The following is a 17711-nucleotide window of genomic DNA, read 5'->3' on the forward strand; positions in this document are numbered from 1 at the left end:
TGCAAAGGTGTGGGGTGGGGCCAGCCTTGGTGAATTTATTTGATGAGCACAGCATGTGGACTGGTATGACAGCTACTGAGAGAATCTGGAGGAGTGTGAGGGGAGATGAAGTTGTGGAGACTGGCAGGGGTCCTATTTAGATTTTATTGAGACATTGATAAGGACTTTGTATTTTAAGTATGATGAGAGACTATTAGAATTTTTTTAAAGCTCTTTATTTTGAAATAATATTAGACTTGAACAAAAATAGTATAATGAATTCACGTTATACTCTTTACCCATTGTTAATATCTTGTATTGCTGTTGTTCAGTTGCTATGTCGTGTCCAGCTCTTTGCGACCCCACGGACTCCATTAGTTGCTCAAACTAATGTCCGTTGAGTCAGTGATGCCATCCAAACATCTCATCCTCTGTCGTCCCCTTCTCCTTCATTGGGATCCTCTCTTCAGGGTAGTGTGTTGCCTTGAAATGTCCACTCTCCTGTTGCTATGTGGAGAAGACTGAAGAGGCAAGAACAGAATACAGAGACCAGGCAGGAGGCTGCTGTGCTATGAGTGTTGATTACAGAGTGGTGGCAGGACCGTTCCTTAAAGGAGGTTTACCAAATAGTCTCTCTGCACTCTTATTTTAAAAAACCTGGTTTAGAATATCTACTAAGAAATTGAACAACCAAACTTCTGTACTTGGTTGTTTTTTTAAGAGGAATAAAATACTTTAGTATATTTTAGGTCAAGAAAAGCTGTTTATTATGCATAAGCAGTTTAGATGATGAAAGAATAATTGACATAGGTGAATAAAGAACTTGAGTCACTTTCCTTGATATTGAAAGTCTGTGAGTTAGCTCTCTTTGTCATTGGTTCCTTATCGTAATTTGTTAGTATCTTTTCTCTGAAAGAATAAAAGTTAGTAAATACTAAATTTCAATCAGTTTAAAAAATTATTTATTTGTGGTTGCACTGGGTCTTCGTTGCGGTGCACAGGCCTCTTCTCTCAGGGCTTCTCTTGTTGCAAGCACCAGCTCTACGTGCATGGGCCTTGTTGGTCTGTGGCATGTGGAATCTGCAGACCAGGGATCTACTTGCATTGACAGGTAGATTCTGCGCCACCAGGGGAGTCCCTCTATCAGTATTTAAGATACTTATATTTTGTGTAGAAAATGCTTTTTCATTGTACAAAGATTAATTACCAGTATTTTTCATTGAAGAGATATGATCTTATTTTGTGATCTGCATGGCTGTTTATCCTGTTTATTTTGTTTTTACTTTGAATTTTAAGAATAATGGTCCACAGTTAAAAACTTTAATGAAAGCACTGTACAGATATTTTGGTAATATATTTAACCCATGTATCCATGATATGCTTTTAAAGTGTTAGCAAATAGAATCTTACCTTCTCAAAATTGTACTTTTCTATGGTCTATTACTGATTATATTCTTAAACCATTTCCTACTTTTTATTTACTATGAAATAATGAGATGGGAGGTAGAGGACTTGTTCTGGATGTTGAACCTAGAAGTTAAATACTTTTTGGTAGTGTCTGCTCTCTTTTACTTTAAAAATGAAAATGGAATATTTTTTGCAGTTGAAGCTCAAGAGTTGTAGACACTTTTATTCTTTGTTGTTATAGTTGATTTTTCACGTAGAACTTTATGGAATTTATTTTTGATAAATAGGGAACATAATTGTAACTTTTTATAGAGATGTTGAGAGGATCATGTAAAATACTTGCACACTTTTTGGAACTACCTGCGAAAGAGAGCATGCTCAGTTAATATCAGCTCTTTTTAGGATACTATGAGTAGTATTGAGATTATTTTAAATAGCTTTATTTTTTGCTCATTTTGAAGAAGTGGTTTGTAAGTGTCTTCTGTTATTCACTTACTAATTAATGAGCAGCTTCTGGGTGCCCTGTACATTGTCTTGGCTAAACTGCCCACATCAGCTCCCATTTTAATATTGAGGGTATTAGACTGTGAGAGGTTAAGTTATTTAGCCATGATTTCACAATAAGAGGTGGGCTGGCTAGTGTTAACTTACTAAAATGTTATCTGACACTGCCATATAAAGGTCTTTTTCTTTTTAATTTTTAATTTATTTTTTTAATTGAAGGATAATTACTTTATAGAATTGTGTTGGTTTCTGTCAAACAGCAACATGAATCAGCCATGGGTATACATATGTCCCCTCCCTCTTGACCCTCACTTCTATCTCCCTCTGCATCCCACCCTTGTAGGTTGATACAGAGGCCTGCTTTGAGTTCCCTGAGTTATACAGCAAATAATGGTCTTTTCAGTTTGTTCTAATCACTCATTTGATAGATTTTATGTTGGATATTTTTGTGCACAGCTGTATGATACAGGCTGTGGAGTTTGGCACACTGCCTCACAGTGCTGGAGAGAACTATGATACAAGGTAGAAAGTGATAATTATTAGAAACTGTACACATTTAGAAGAGGGAGGTGTTATTTGCATCAAGGGAAGCAGTTCAGTCAGGGATGGTTTCTTGAAAATGGGGTTAACATTTGAATTGAGTAATTTAGGAGTAGTGAGATTTGGACATGTATAAGTAGAGGAATTTGGACATATCCATAGAGGAAACAGTAGAGAAAATGTGAGATGTTTATATACAATAGTGGATAGTTTGTTTTAGCTACTTAGTATAGTCTGTGAATAGATGTAGGGGAAATTTAGATTGGAAGGTATATTTAGACAAAGGTATGTAGAGCTTTAAAAACTTGAATAATTATTTTGAATTCATATATAATTAGTTCAGTAAATTTGTTTTAACCAGTGTAGAGGCTTTGTTGATGTTGTTCAGTCGCTAAGTCATGTCCAACTCTTTGCTACCCATCAACTGCAGCATCCCAGGCTTCCTTGTCCTTCAGAATCTCTGAGTTTGCTCAGACTCGTCCATTGAATCAGTGATGCCATCCAACCATCTCATCCTCTGTCGCCCCCTTCTTCTCCTTCCCTCAGTCTTTCCCAGTGTCAGGGTCTTTTCCAATGAGTTGGCTCATCACATCAGATGGCCAAAGTATTGGAGCTTCAACTTCAGCATCAGTCCTTCCAATGAATATTCAGGGTTGGTTTCCCTTAGGATGGACTGGTTTGATCTCCTTGGAGTCCAAGGACTCTCAAGAGTCTTCTCCAGCACCACAATTGGAAAACATCAGTTCTTCGGCACTCAGCCTTCGTTAATGGTCCACCTCTCATGTCCATACAGACATTGGACCATAGCTTTGACTATACGGACCATTGTCAGACTACTAGAAAAACCATAGCTTTGACTATATGGACCTTTGTCAGCAATGTGATGTCTTTGCTTTTTAATATTCTGCCTAAGTTTGTCATAGCTTTCCTTCTGAGAAGCAAGCATCTTTTAATTTCATGGCTGCAGTCACCATCTGCATTGATTTTGGAGCGCAAGGAGAGAAATTCTGTCACTGTTTATACTTTTTCCCCTTCTATTTGCCATGAAATGATGGCACTGAGTGCTGTGATCTTAGCTTTTTGAATGTTGAGTTTTAAGCCAGCTTTTTCACTCTCCTCTTTCTCCCTCATCAAGAGGCTCTTTAGTTCTTCTCTTTCTGCCATTAGAGTAAGTATCTGCATTTCTGAGGTTGGTATTTCCCCCATAATCTTGATTCCAGCTTGTGATTCATCCAGCCTGGCATTTCACATGATGTACTCTGCATGTAAGTTAAATAAACAGGGTGACAATATACAGTAGAGGGTAGTTATATACAATTTTGGGGAAATACATTGTAATGAGAAATTGAGACCATGATGAGATTTTACTGTTAAAAAAGAAGATGGGAGTGGGGATGAAATCCCCCCACCTCCGTGTGAAATGGTAGGAAGAACACTTTATTAGGAGTATGGATGTGAAATTTTAATCCTGGCCCATTCATATTAACTAGGTACAAAACTTTGGGGAAGACTCTTTTAAGTTCTGTGGGCATTAGCTTCTTAATATGCGAAATGAGAATTTGTATAAAAGATCATTAGGGCCCATAATAAGATGGTAATCTGTCATTTTTTGTTCAAACTAGACACCGAAATTGAAAGGAGGCACTATAAATATAAACCCAGCAGCAACCAAGTTATATTTTTGCTTTTTATCCTGTTAGGAGTTTACTTTCACCTGTTACATTCCAAAATTAAAATTTAAAGTACTGAAAAGCAGGGAAAAGGATTGATATCAATTATAAATGTTAAATGTTGTTGAACAAGGTAAAGGTAGTATCATCTGAGGGAATAGAATCATTTTAAAATAAGTATCTGCTTGATGTTGTGAGTGGTAATGATTAAAAGTGTGCATGCTGCCACTGGTGCTAAGTCGCTTCAGTCATGTCCGACTCTGTGGGACCCCATAGACGGCGGCCCACCAGGCTCCCCAGTCCCTGGGATTCTCCAGGCAAGAACACTGGAGTGGGTTGCCATTTCCTTCTCCAGTGCATGAAAGGGAAAAGTGAAAGTGAAGTTGCTCAGTCGTGTCCGACTCTTCGCGACCCCATGGTCTGCAGCCTACCAGGCTCCTCCGTCCATGGGATTTTCCAGGCAAGAGTACTGGAGTAGGGTGCCATTGCCGTCTCCAAAAGTGTGCATGTAAATATAGAATTGTTTTGAAACAGATATATTGTTCAAAATAAAATCAACTAGTAACACAGCTAAAGCTAGAACAGTTACACACATCACTGTAAGTATATACCTCAGTTTGCCTGGTTTTAAGGGGAAGTAGAGTATAACGAAGTATAAACTTTGTTTATACTTTTTTTAAAAATGTCCTCACAGAGTCGGACACGACTGCAGCGACTTAGCAGCAGCAGCAGCAGGGACTGCAGTATTTAGGGTACTGTATAGTAGTAGAGTCTACCAGAACACTGTGCTTGCTACTGTAAATAGCCTTTTAATAGGTGTATTTTTAATCCTTTGATGTTATGCTTACTGTTAAGAATTTTCTGACTTGTCATAATGTGTAGAGGCACCCCTACCCCCAACTCTCCTGTGTTAGGTGTCAGTAAGAACTGCAGGAGGGTCTTAAAACTGGATGGCCTTTGATAGCCAGTTTGATATTTTGAGCCATTTTCTCGTATTTTCTGGTTTTCTCATGTCCTAGGTAAATTATATTTAACATGCATTCAGATCACCTGGGTATATTGTTAAATGGCAGATTCTGATTTGCGGTGAGGCTGAGATCCTCCTCTTCTAACAAGTTTCTACATGATGTGGACATTTCTATTCTGTAGGCTACATTCAGAATATCAGATAGTTCTAGATGATTGTGTTGAAGTTTGGCAGACTTATGGTTTACTGCATACATGTCCAGTATGGCTGGATTCTATCAGAAGTTATATTAATAGTTGTTTTAAAAGAAAACTTAGGACTTTTGTAAATTTAATAATACAGTTGATTGAAATAATGTTTGTCTTTTGTATTCACATTTCCCTCTTCATATGTTTATGCGTCTTAACTCTAGTTTTGCTTCTTTCTCATTTCTTTTTTGTTGTTGTGATTTTTGCTTTTCTTTAATGTATTATTGTGTTTTGTGGATCTGGTCAGGGAACCGTTACTGTATTTTATGTTTGTATCTACATTTTATTTTGCATGCGTAACGTGGCTTTGCCTGGATGTTCTTTTTGGTAAGTTCCGAATTTATAAAGCATATTGTTTTTTGTAGTGTAAGTTATAATATTTTTCACCTTCTTTTCTCCCACTTTTAGTAATGTGATCACGCTTATGAGTTGCTTTCAGTTTTTTTTTAAGAGTTCATTTGATAGTTATTTTTTTCCTAACACTTTCCAGTTTTTCTTAATAGTAGTGCAGTTTGGTACTAATCCGCTTTGATTTGTTTTATAGCCTCACACTGTCAGTTGCTGGCCACTATTTAGAAGTTGCTGTTTCAAGTATTTTGGTTTTTTAAAAGAGCCTTAATCATCTAGAAATATTCTTCTAAAAGCTTGTGCTTTCATATAGCAATCATAAAAGAAGATAGTTGGTATTAAACGTAATAATTTTGTTCACAGTAAACAGTGCATTCTAATTTTGTTTTCACAGCAACAGCTTGCACAACTGCAGAAAGAAAAATCAGAGATTCTGAAAAATCTGGCATTATATTACTTCACATTTGTAGATGTTATGGAATTTAAGGTATGTATTTTAATACATACAGTTTAATATTTCAGAGATAAATTGATATTTGTTAATTGTATAAAATGTTCTGTCACTTGTGGATAATAAAGTATGTTTTTTCTGAATTTAGTAGTAGTCATATAAGTAAAAGATTAAAATAAACTTTTGTTTTCAGGACCATGTTTGTGAATTGCTGAATACTATTGATGTTTGCCAAGTCTTCTTTGACATTGTACGTATAATTTTCAGAAAAATTTCTAATTCTTCTCTCTGCTTATAGTAGTAGAACTAAGGGGATCAAATGCTTTTCTTTAGAGATAATTTATATAATTAGTATATAAAATTTCAGCATTGAATTTGGCTTTATTTTTTAAGGTAAGGAGTTATATTGTATCTCTCTTTTTACTTATTGTCATTGAATATAAATCTTGTACATATTGGGAAATAGTTGTTAATTTTAGTATTTTATTTTAATAGGCTCAATTTTAAAAGGTTACACAAATAATTTTTTCTCCATAAAAGGCATACTTGATAAAATCTTTCTTAATAAGACAGTTTCTAGATATAAGAAATCAGTGAAAAACATCACTGAGTTAATGGTGAACCTATTCATTAACTTAATACTCCTTTTTTCTTACTTAGTGAGAATTGCTTCCATGCTTATTATTCTGGTTTTGGCTATTCTTTTAAATTGTTAGCAGTTTGAATAGGGTGATCACCAACTCTTTTTCATCTGTAAAATTGTGTTACAAGCACAAAACTATTATCTGTAACTCCCAAATTTTAGACATGTTTTTGGTGAAAGGAATTAGGTAGAATTTCAGAAATGGGGATAAAATAAATAACTACAGAAAATTATTAGCTTCCAGTAGCTGCCATGAAGATTCTTTTGTGTGTGCTTAAAAGTTTGTGAAATAAAAAGTTGAATTTAATGTTTTTTTCTCTTAGACTGTAAACTTTGATTTAACAAAGAACTACTTAGATTTGATCATAACATATACAACACTAATGATACTGCTGTCTCGAATTGAAGAAAGGAAGGCAATCATTGGATTATACAACTATGCTCATGAGATGACCCATGGGGCCAGGTATACCTGCATTAAAGAAATCTGTGTGAAGTTCTCAATTTGATGGCTTACAATTCAGTGATATTTATGTGTCTGTTTTAAGTGACCGAGAATACCCACGCCTTGGTCAGATGATTGTGGATTATGAAAACCCTTTAAAGAAAATGATGGAAGAATTTGTGCCCCATAGCAAGGTAAGAGCTGGGTTTTAGGGGTGCTTCAATAGGCATATGAGAGCTTTAGGGTGGATAGAGTGATAAACTGCTTCTAAGAAAGAAAATCTTAATGAGATATGATTTATAGTTATGTATGGTTTTATCTAATTGTGAACCAGAGAACTCCTTAATTATATCCAGAATCATGAATGTAAACTCTGGAATATATTGATCCATTTTGGTTCTCTATAGGATATAGAGTTAGTGAAGTTTAGTACCTGAGAATGTCTACTAGACTCATATCGGACTGCTTCGTTCTAATCCCAACTCTGACAGTTACTGTGTATTATTGGGCAGATTACTTAACCAACTTCACTGTATCTCAGTTTTCTTATCTATAAAAATGCAGTAATAGTAGTCCTACTCTATATGGCTGTTATGAGTACTAAATGAGTTATTTTGTGCAAAGTGTTTCCACACATAGTATTTGATAAATCTTAGTTACGTTATTAGAATATAGCCTCGTAATGAGAAAAAATTGCAGGAGTTTGTGATAATTTGAAATGTCTGTCTTTTATGATATATTAAAAAATAGTTTTTAATGAAATAATTTTGGTTTAGGGTCATGCCATTATAATGGCTTCTCTGAGGGAGGGCTAGTTCCTTAGCATGTCAAGGAAGTTTATAGGTATCCTCATAAAGATAAGGAAATTGAGGACTGGAAGTGGTGTGATGAAGTAAGCCATTTGGCAGCAGTTGTGGCAAAACGAGGGCTGGGGTATTAGCATCTTGGTTCATTGTTCCCTTTGAATGATGGGAGTTAGGTTTTAATAATACAGTGTTTTATATGAATCTGTGCTTTATTTTTTTGACATACAGTTAGCAGCAAGAATTTTCCTTCAGTTTTCTTACTCCCATGAAAATTCTAAAGATGCATTTCCAGTTTAATTTCTCTGCAGAGCTATATTATACCCACAAATTTATGTAGATTTAATGTCTTAGAGTTAGTTGTACCATTAGCTTGAAAGAGTCTAGTAGATGATACCAATTTTGAAGTAAAAATCAGCATTGTAGATGAAAGTGTCAGGGTTTTTCAAAGTGCTAAACAGATCATCACCACCTGTCTCTTTGATTTTGTTAGTGCTTTTACCTCAGCTACTCATCTCTTGTTTTTTCTCTGGATCTGTTTCTAACTTTCTGCCAATCAGATATAGCTTTGCTTTTAGTTACCCACTTCAAATTTGGCTCTTTTCCCAGTTAAATGATAAACATTTATTTTAAAGGCTGTTATATCTTTATTTAGGGCTTCCCTGGTGGCTCAGATGGTAAAGAATCTGCATGCAATGCAGCAGACCCAGGTTCAATCCCTGGATCTGGAATATCTCCTGGAGAAGGGAATGGATACCCTCTCCATTATTCTTGCCAAGAGAATTCCATGGACCGAGGAGCCTGGTGGGCTACAGTCCACAGGATCACAAAGCGTCAGGCACAACTGAGCAACACTTTCACTTTCACCTCATATATCTCTAAGTTCTCCATAGCCATTAGCACATACTAGACTGTTAATAATTACTTGAGGAGAATTGTCTATTTGGATTAGATCAGTATTTTCCTAATCTTGATTTTTCCAATATTCTATGATATCTCAGGGCTTTGATATTAATAGAAAGTCACTCAGTTGTGTCTGACTCTTTGCGACCCCATGGACTGTAGCCTTTCAGGCTCCTTGGTCCATGGAATTCTCCAGGCTAGAATACTGGAGTGAGTAGCCTATCCCTTCTCCAGGGGATCTTCCCAACCCAGGAATTGAACCCAGGTCTCCTGCATTGCAGGCGGATTCTTTACCAACTGAGCTACCAGGGAAGCCCAAGAAAGACCACCATATATTTACTAGGATTTGTTCAAATTAATTTTAAAAATTATTCAAAATCACTTGGTGCAGTGATAAAAACAGTTCCTAGGTTTTACTCCCAGACGTTCTGGCTCAGGCAGAGCCCTGGATTTTCTTTTTCTGAACAAACTCTCCTGGCAATTTATGCATAGCCAGATTAAAGGACCACTCTGTACAGAATTTTTAGGAACCAGGAGTGACTAGCAAAAGAGTTAAAAGCAAGCAAGAAGCAAATGAGATGAAATCATTAATAGACTAAATGGCAAATAGAAATAATTTATTGAGATAAAGTACAGTGGATCATTTTTAGAAGGCATTCTTTGAAGAAATATGAAACATGTAGAGCTCTGTTAACACTTAGTCATATAACCTTAAGTACCACTTTTTCTTGCAGTGAGCACTATTGGAGTAGAAAGTGATACACAAAAGGGTGACGCTAGACTCTGTGTCATTTTTAAAGTAAAGATCACACGATTGCCCTACATTTTCACCTTTAAGAAAGTAACGTGATTTGCTGAGCTAAGCTTTAGCTGAGGAATGCAGAATCTATGTAACTTTCATGAAATTAAAAACAAAAATCTAGAGCATAACTGGAACCCACCTCAAGTGTCACATGGGGCATACTTATAATTAGGCTCTTGTTTTATGATGGTACAGTTAGAAACACACAGCACTTGTAGCTGGAAATTAAATGGAAAGTAAAAAAACCAACTCATTCTTCAACTTTCTGTTTTTCTGTTTTAATTAGTCTCTTTCAGATGCACTAATTTCTCTTCAGATGGTGTATCCTCGAAGGAACCTTTCAGCTGACCAGTGGAGAAATGCCCAGTTGCTGAGTCTCATCAGTGCCCCCAGCACAATGCTTAATCCCGCACAGTCTGACACTGTATGGTTCTGTACTTTCTTTTTTGAATGAAAAGAGTAAAATTTTTTTTTTTTTAAATCAAGCAATGCTGTTGCACTTTTTCTTCTAATTAGTATTAGCCTGTCAGTGAAGTTTATTGTAAAATGCTCATTATTTACATTGTACTATTCACAGTTTTTTAATTTCTAAATGCTGATGCCGAGTACAGTTAGCAGTATGAGTTCTTTTAAGGCTTAAAAATTTGCTTTGTTTTCTTATGGTAGAAAATTTGGAAGATTCAGAAAATTAGAAGAAAACAAAAATCACCCCAAATCTTACAGACTTACTAGAGAAAGTCACTATTGTATTCTGTTAAGTTTCTTTTCAGTCTTTTTTCTGTGTATATAAACAGAGATGTTATGCATATGGAGAATAAACACACATAATTACTGACTTGGGTGATACAGTGAGCATCCAGGCACATACTTTTTTTTTTTTAATAAAATTTTATCCTTTGAAATACTGCAAACTCTGCAGTAAACTTGGGAAATTTGGAAGTAGTTATTTACTAAATTGAAAACAATTTAGCAACCATGTTTTTTAAAGAGAAGTTTCAGTGTGTGTGAATTTGAAAGAGGCACAGCTTTCTTTTTTTTTTTTCTGGTTTGGAAGCTTCCAAATTATGTTTATTCCAACTTACCCATGTATCTGTCTGGCCCTTGTCTTTAATTACAGTCCCCCTGCCCGCACCCCAAGGCACACACTCCCTTCTCCAAGTAGCTATGATCTTCTCGAATTGATGGAAACCCTGTGTTTTTCATTCAAACTTAAACTCTTCCAAAAGACTGTTCTATACATCTGAGAAAGAGGCACCGCTTTCATTGTCTTTTATGGACTGCGGGTATAAATATAGGTTATAAAACTTGCATCCAGTTTTTCAACTATGTTGTGGTGGTATTTGAACCAAGAATTGAGTAGTCAGACTTCTTAGAAGGAAGAGGAGGAGTGACTCAGTGCAGAATTTTTTCCGTTAAATCACAAATTTATATTTTCTTTTTTAAGATGCCTTGTGAATATCTCTCTTTGGATGCCATGGAAAAATGGATTATCTGTAAGTAAAATTGGTTAGTTTTATGACTGCTCCTCAGATTTAAGTTTTAGAGAGAAATAACAGTACATGGATTGCTTTAATACCAAGCACTGTGCTAAGCCTTCTGTGTGCATCATCCAGTCCTTATATTGATCTGGTTAGAGTAGGTTGGTCTAGTTGATAGATGAGGAATTAAAGTTTAGTCCACATGACAAGTAAGTGACAAAGACAGAGGACCTTCAAGGCTCGTGGTCTACATTATATTGCCTCTCAACAAGGCCATCAAAAGTAAATTTTTATTTTTAATCATTTTCTTGGTACTGCATTTATTCAGTTGTTTTTGTTTTTAAATTATTTTAGTACATATAATAGACATCTCATATGTTTGCATGGGAAATAAAATTACTTGTTTGCATGCCTACAGAGTTCACAAACTATGAGAGAAATAGACACACAGATACCGTATAAATGAAAACTGCTATAATATAATTTTTTCTACCACCCCCAGGTCCACTTGCAGAGGGGAATAATTTTGAGCAGTTTGTACTTTTTAGTTCTTATAGTTCTTGTTTCTTAATTTATTAACATTTAGGTATTATTTGATGACTTTTTATTATACTGTTTCTAAAACTGGTGAATGACCAATTTTTCTTTTTTAGTGATTTTTGGACTGGTACTTTTTTATAAAATACATTGAAACTGAATTAGTGGAATTATCAGAAATAAAATAATAAGCAAAGATGAAATAAAAGCCTACATTTTAGTTATTAGATTCAATATTTAAGTGTTAATCTAACAATTAAATATTTAATCTAACAATTTGATTGTTACTAGGTTTCTACCCCTAAGTTGCTATCAGTGAAAATTTTTCTAAATGAAAGTTTCTAAATACTCTGAGTTCTATACTTAATCTCATGCACTGGCGGTTTGAGTAATGCTGTTACTAGTAGGAAAGAGGAAGAATTTAACACACGTTGCCTGTCCTTAGCCATTTTTATTAATTATAACTTTTACATTGATCAGGTTTGTGATCCTTATATTTTTTTCTGTAATGATTGTTAAGGTTTTTATGCTTTTGTGGATTTAAAAACAGCTTTCGGAGTATTAATTTTGCTCAAAAGCATGGTGATCCTTGATTGTTTTATGTTTATGGATATATGGATGAAGAACCCATGTGATTAGTAGTTAGGTGGCTTGAGTGACCTCTGATGTTATATAGAACTATTTCTATCCAGTCTCTACCTTGAAAGTGTTCAAAGTGTTAGTCGCTTAGTCTTGTCTGAGTCTTTACAACCCCATGGACTGTAGCCCATCAGGCTCTTCTGTCTATGGAATTCTCCAGGCAAGAATACTGGAGTGGGTAGCCATTCCTTCTCCAAGGGATCTTCCCGACCCGGGATTGAATCCAGGTCTCCTGCACTGCAAGCAGATTCTTTACCATCAGAACCACCAGGGAAGCCCAGTCCCACTACTTAAATGGGAGTAATGAATGCAAGGCTTTGTGTAATGAGCAGGGAGGTGAAGTCAGAAGGCAGAATACCCTAATGGAGGATGCCTGGGCATGGAAAAGGCAAATTAATTCGGGAGAGCTGCAACTGCCAAAAGTCAAGACAGTTTGCTCAGTTTTGCTGCTTTCATTTATTTGAGCCTTGAGTAGAATTTAATAGAGTTACATCAAACTTTGCACTTCTCTCTCCCTCCCACTTTTTTTTACTTTTCTGTTTTTGACACCAATTCCTGCACTAGAACTTTCTATAAAAGATAGTCTATTTTCTTTACAGCTTTGCTGTAGGTTAGTTGAAAGAGTAGTAGTATCACCTTGAAACTTATTAAATATGCGGAATATTGAGTTCCATCCTAGGACTTCTGATGAAAAACTCTGAATGGATCCCAGCAACCTGTGATTTAATAAGCCTTCCCAGTGATTCTGATAGGAAGCCAAAGTTTGAGAATCACTGGTCTAGATTCTAGCCTGGGGCTAAGGGTTGTTGGGGGTTCCCAGGTGGTGCTAGTGGTAAAGAACCTGTCTGCTAATGCAGGGGACATAAGAGGTTTAATCCCTGGATTGGGAAAATCCCCTGGAGAGCATGGCAATCCACTCCAGTATTATTGCCTGGAGAATCCCTTGGACAGAGGAGCCTGGCGGGCTACAGTCCTCAGAGTCACAGAGTCAAACACTACTAAAGTGACTTAGCACGTAGCATGAGGGATGTTGAGGGTCTGGAATGTTGAGGATCCAGCTCCTTTGAATGCGATTTCACAGTAACTTGGGGCTTCCCTGGTGGCTCAGACAGTAAAAAATCTGCCTACAGTGCAGGAAACCTGGGTTCGATTCCTGGGTTAGGAAGATGCCCTGAACAAGGGAATGGCTACTCATTCCAGTGTTCTTGCCTGGAGAATTCCATGGACAGAGGAGTCTTGCGGGCTGGAGTTCATGGGATCATAAACAGTCAGACATGACTGAGTGACTAACACAGTAACTTTATACAGTAACTTATCCTGGTACTCTTTTCAGGATTTGTTCTTACTTTATTGACTGTACCCAGATGACTCCTTATGGAAGATCTCTTTTTAAATTGATAGTACAGTCTTTCTCTCTTCAAAGATTTTCTCCAACTTTCTTGTTTAGTATTGATTTTGTCTTATTTCCTACATTTTTATGACTGAAAAAAAATTTTTTTTTTCCGTCCTTTTGCCAAGAACTTAGTGGGGAAAGGAGGTTAATGTGTGGTTTAGTTAATAGACTATCTTCCTAATCTTGGGCTATTTTAATTTACCTTTTATTGACCTTATAATAAATGAATATACTTTATAATATAACCCATGTCTTATGTAAGTAAAGTTTACAATGACCCATAATGACACTGATAATATTCTCAGAGAAACTTTTATTATCAACAGAAGAAGTGTTATGAGTCTAAGTATAAATTGAGGTACAAGACACTAAGTGAAATCTCATTTTAGTAAAGGGATTAGAGTATCATGTATCAGTGCATGAGGCAAAAATTTTCACAGAACTTCTCTTGAGGATTGTAAAAATTTCCATAAAGGTGTTTTGTTTCTTTGGTTATGTACCAGATCAAATAATTAGATTTGCATTTAGGGACCCTAAGTATAAAAAACATCTTAATATATTTCAGGGATTTTTAAGGAAGTTATTAATAAATGTACTTCTGTATGTATAATCCTACAATATATGCCTACCTAAAGAGTTAGTTTGCCTGTGTAGTGGCCCTTTGAAAGGAATATTTAAGAATAAAAGATGCAGGGCAAGTTAAATGTTAGTGATTGAGAAGTTTAAAGATTGAAATGACTGTTGAGAATCAGAGGGAAATCTTACAGAAAATAGAATTGTTTTTAACTGGCCCAGCATGATACCTAGTTTATAATAAGCATTGAGTACATGTTCTAGGAATGAAAGATGAGGTTTTATGGCTTTCCTCATAGCTCAGTTGGTAAAGAATCTGCCTGCAAGGCAGGAGACCCCGGTTCAATTTCTGGGTCAGGAAGATCCGCTGGAGAAGGGATAGGCTACCCACTCCAGTATTCTTGGGCTTCTTTTGTGGCTAAGCTGGTGAAGAATCTGCCTGCAATGCAGGAGACGTGGGTTTGCTCCCTGGGTTGGGAAGATCCCCTGGAGAAGGGAATCTTCTACTCACTCTAGTGGGTAGAATCTACCCACTCTGGTATTCTGGCCTGGAGAATTCCATGGACAGTCCATGGGGTTACAAAGAGTCGGACAGGACTGAGCGACTTTCACTTTCTAGGAATGAAAGATGAGGTTTTATGGCCTCTAATAGAGGGTCAGGGAAGACCTCAGTAAACATACAGGATTACACATTTTTGAAGAATTTCTAAATCAGATGACCGAAGGTAAGGTACTTAAATTTATAGAATAGAGAGCCATGGAACATACTGAAAGAATATTGGCCTTTAAGGGTAACTACTTGAGGAAAAGTCTGGTTCTAGTACTTTATTAGTGTGACTGTAGGCAAGTCACTGACCCTCATTTCTTCAGTTGTAAAAGAAGGATACCACTGGTCTTTCCACTCTATGTGGTAATCTTATCAGATAATATATGTCAGAAGACTAAATTAGTACAAACTATAATTTGCTGTGAAATTGTGACATGCTATTTCATTTCCTGTAATGACTTAGAAGAGTAGCTTTTTTTTTCAGTTACTGTAACAACTGTAAGGATAATTGTATATATGTAAATTGGTAGCTTCTGATCTCTAGCTTAAAATACCTTTTACTCATTTGTTAAAGTCAGTTAAAAGCACTGGTTTTGCAAAGTACTACTACTACTAAGTCACTACAGTCGTGTCCGACTCTGTGGGACCCCGTAGACGGCAGCCCACCAGGCTCCCCCGTCCCTGGGATTCTCCAGACAAGAACACTGGAGTGGGTTGCCATTTCCTTCTCCAATGCATGAAAGTGAAAAGTGAAAATGAAGTCGCTCAGTCGTGTCCGACTCCTAGCGACCCCATGGACTGCAGCGCACCAGGCTCCTTCGTCCATGGGATTTTCCAGGCAAGAGTACTGGAGTGGGGTGCCACAAAGTACAGAAAATTATTGAAAAAGAGAAATATTGTTGCCATCTTGTATGTATATGTATTATTACCTGTCACTTAAAAGCCTCAGTTTAAGTGACTGTATTTATGTTTCTTATTTTTAAAAAGCTACCCTGTAAACTCAAATAACCTAACTTAGGAAAACTTTTTATTTTCTATTTCTTTTCCTTTTGTTTCAAGTTGGCTTTATTTTGTGCCATGGGATCCTAAATACTGATGCAACAGCACTGAACCTTTGGAAGCTAGCTCTTCAAAGTAGCTCTTGCCTCTCTCTTTTTCGAGATGAAGTTTTCCACATTCATAAAGCTGCAGAAGACTTATTTGTAAACATTCGAGGGTATGTCATTTTCAATTATTTTGTCTTTTTTGGAGAAAAGTAGTGAGTGGAATATGTGTTGATGTTCTAGGGTAGAGAAGACTCACATTATGTGAGAAAATACAATCTGTACCAACTTGTCAGTCAAACCAAGTATTTTTTAACAATGATCCTGATGTTTTTTACAGGTTACTTCACAGACTGAAGTATCTGGTGTTTCTGCTGTTTCAAAATTTGTATTCTAGGAGAAAGAAGATATGATCTCTTTTGTGTATCATTATATGGTTTTAGACATAAATATGACTGAAAGCACAATGTACATTTTAGGAATTATGAAGTTTTTAGAAATGTATTTTAGAATGCAGTGCATTTAAAAAAGTGTATGAATCAATCAAAAATACTTCATTAATTATTTATAGCCATTGCAGAAGTCAGACCACTGCAAAAAGGAAATCATGTTTCCTTATAATGAGGAAGTATTCCAACTGACTCATTTATACTCATTCCTTGTAACACAAATAATTCTTAAATTTGTTCCCTTGGAATTTTTAATGCTTGCTTTTTTTTCCACTTTTGGTTCTGTAGCCAGTATATAAAAACAAGTTGAACTCACACTTGGTAGCCTTTATAAAATCTTTTGAAATTAGGAGTATCTAAAATATCTTGGGATCTATTGGACCTAAAAATATTGAATAATTGGGTTGGGTTTGTCAGCTTCATGGAAGTGAAATTCCCCTACATTTATTTCATATCCGATTCAATAATGTCCTAAATGAAATTCAGATTTTAAAAAATCTATTAGTTATTAAAATGTAAAGATATGTCTAGTACTGACAGTGTAAGCCAGTATACCATCTCAGATTTTAGTATGCATATGAAGTACCCTGGGATGTGAATTAAAATCCAGGTTCCTGGGCATCACCCCTAACCTCCTAAATCCCCTGTATCTATATTTTGGAGAGGTAAAGAAATCTGCCCTTTTCTCCCACCGCCTCCCCCCAGTAGTTTATTGAGGTAAATTTACAGACAGAAAAATGCATAAATTTTAAATGAACAACTCAATAATTTTGTGTACGAATACTGCTGGTGACCCCTTAGATCAAGATACAGAATATTTCCATTGTCCCCAGAAAATTCTCCTGTGCCTCTTTCTGGTCAGTACTGCTGCCCCTGGTCCATTTTCCCCTAGCCTACACAGGTGGTCTCTGTTTTGATTTCTGTCGCCATAAGGGATTCTGACATTCTCATGCAGGTAGGCTCTCAGCCATAGTGTGAGAAACGGTACCCTCTGTATTTTTCAGCTCTCAGTTTACTTTTTATTTTAGATGGTGGAGTACCTGGAAATATCCTAGTTGTGAGCTTTGTCATTTTCAAAGTGATTCAGAACAAAAATCCTGAAACTTATGTCTTAGCATATTGACATCCTCTCTGGGGAATTATATTTAAATATATGTAAACACTTAGAACCAGAGAGTTTCTGAATATTGAGTGAGCCTAAGGTATATATGGTACAGATAAGTTTAATGGCTTCATGAAACCAATTGTCTTTTCATTATACCTTTTTTTTTTTTTTTTTTCCTGGCCACTCCACATGACTTGTGGGATCTTAGTTCCTAGACCGGGGATTGAACTGAGACCC

General features: G+C 36.1%; 1 protein-coding gene across 4 annotated transcripts in view; it reads left to right on the forward strand.

Annotated features, from left to right (window-relative positions):
* The window catches only part of NCKAP1 (NCK associated protein 1), a 105750-nt gene that overhangs the window by 31654 nt on the left and 56385 nt on the right, over window positions 1-17711 (forward strand). For 2 of the 4 annotated variants that reach the window (XM_070802611.1, XM_070802620.1), the window contains 7 exons: window positions 6064-6150; window positions 6308-6364; window positions 7081-7223; window positions 7306-7396; window positions 9997-10134; window positions 11155-11203; window positions 15937-16093. In XM_070802611.1, coding sequence (XP_070658712.1) covers window positions 6064-6150; window positions 6308-6364; window positions 7081-7223; window positions 7306-7396; window positions 9997-10134; window positions 11155-11203; window positions 15937-16093 — 722 coding nt within the window. Of the gene's footprint in view, window positions 1-6057; window positions 6151-6307; window positions 6365-7080; window positions 7224-7305; window positions 7397-9996; window positions 10135-11154; window positions 11204-15936; window positions 16094-17711 lie in introns of all 4 variants that reach the window. The other 2 variants (XM_070802606.1, XM_070802616.1) reach the window with 1 other exon arrangement.

Source organism: Bos indicus, chromosome 2, assembly GCF_029378745.1.
Source record: "Bos indicus isolate NIAB-ARS_2022 breed Sahiwal x Tharparkar chromosome 2, NIAB-ARS_B.indTharparkar_mat_pri_1.0, whole genome shotgun sequence".
Lineage (NCBI taxonomy): Eukaryota > Metazoa > Chordata > Mammalia > Artiodactyla > Bovidae > Bos > Bos indicus.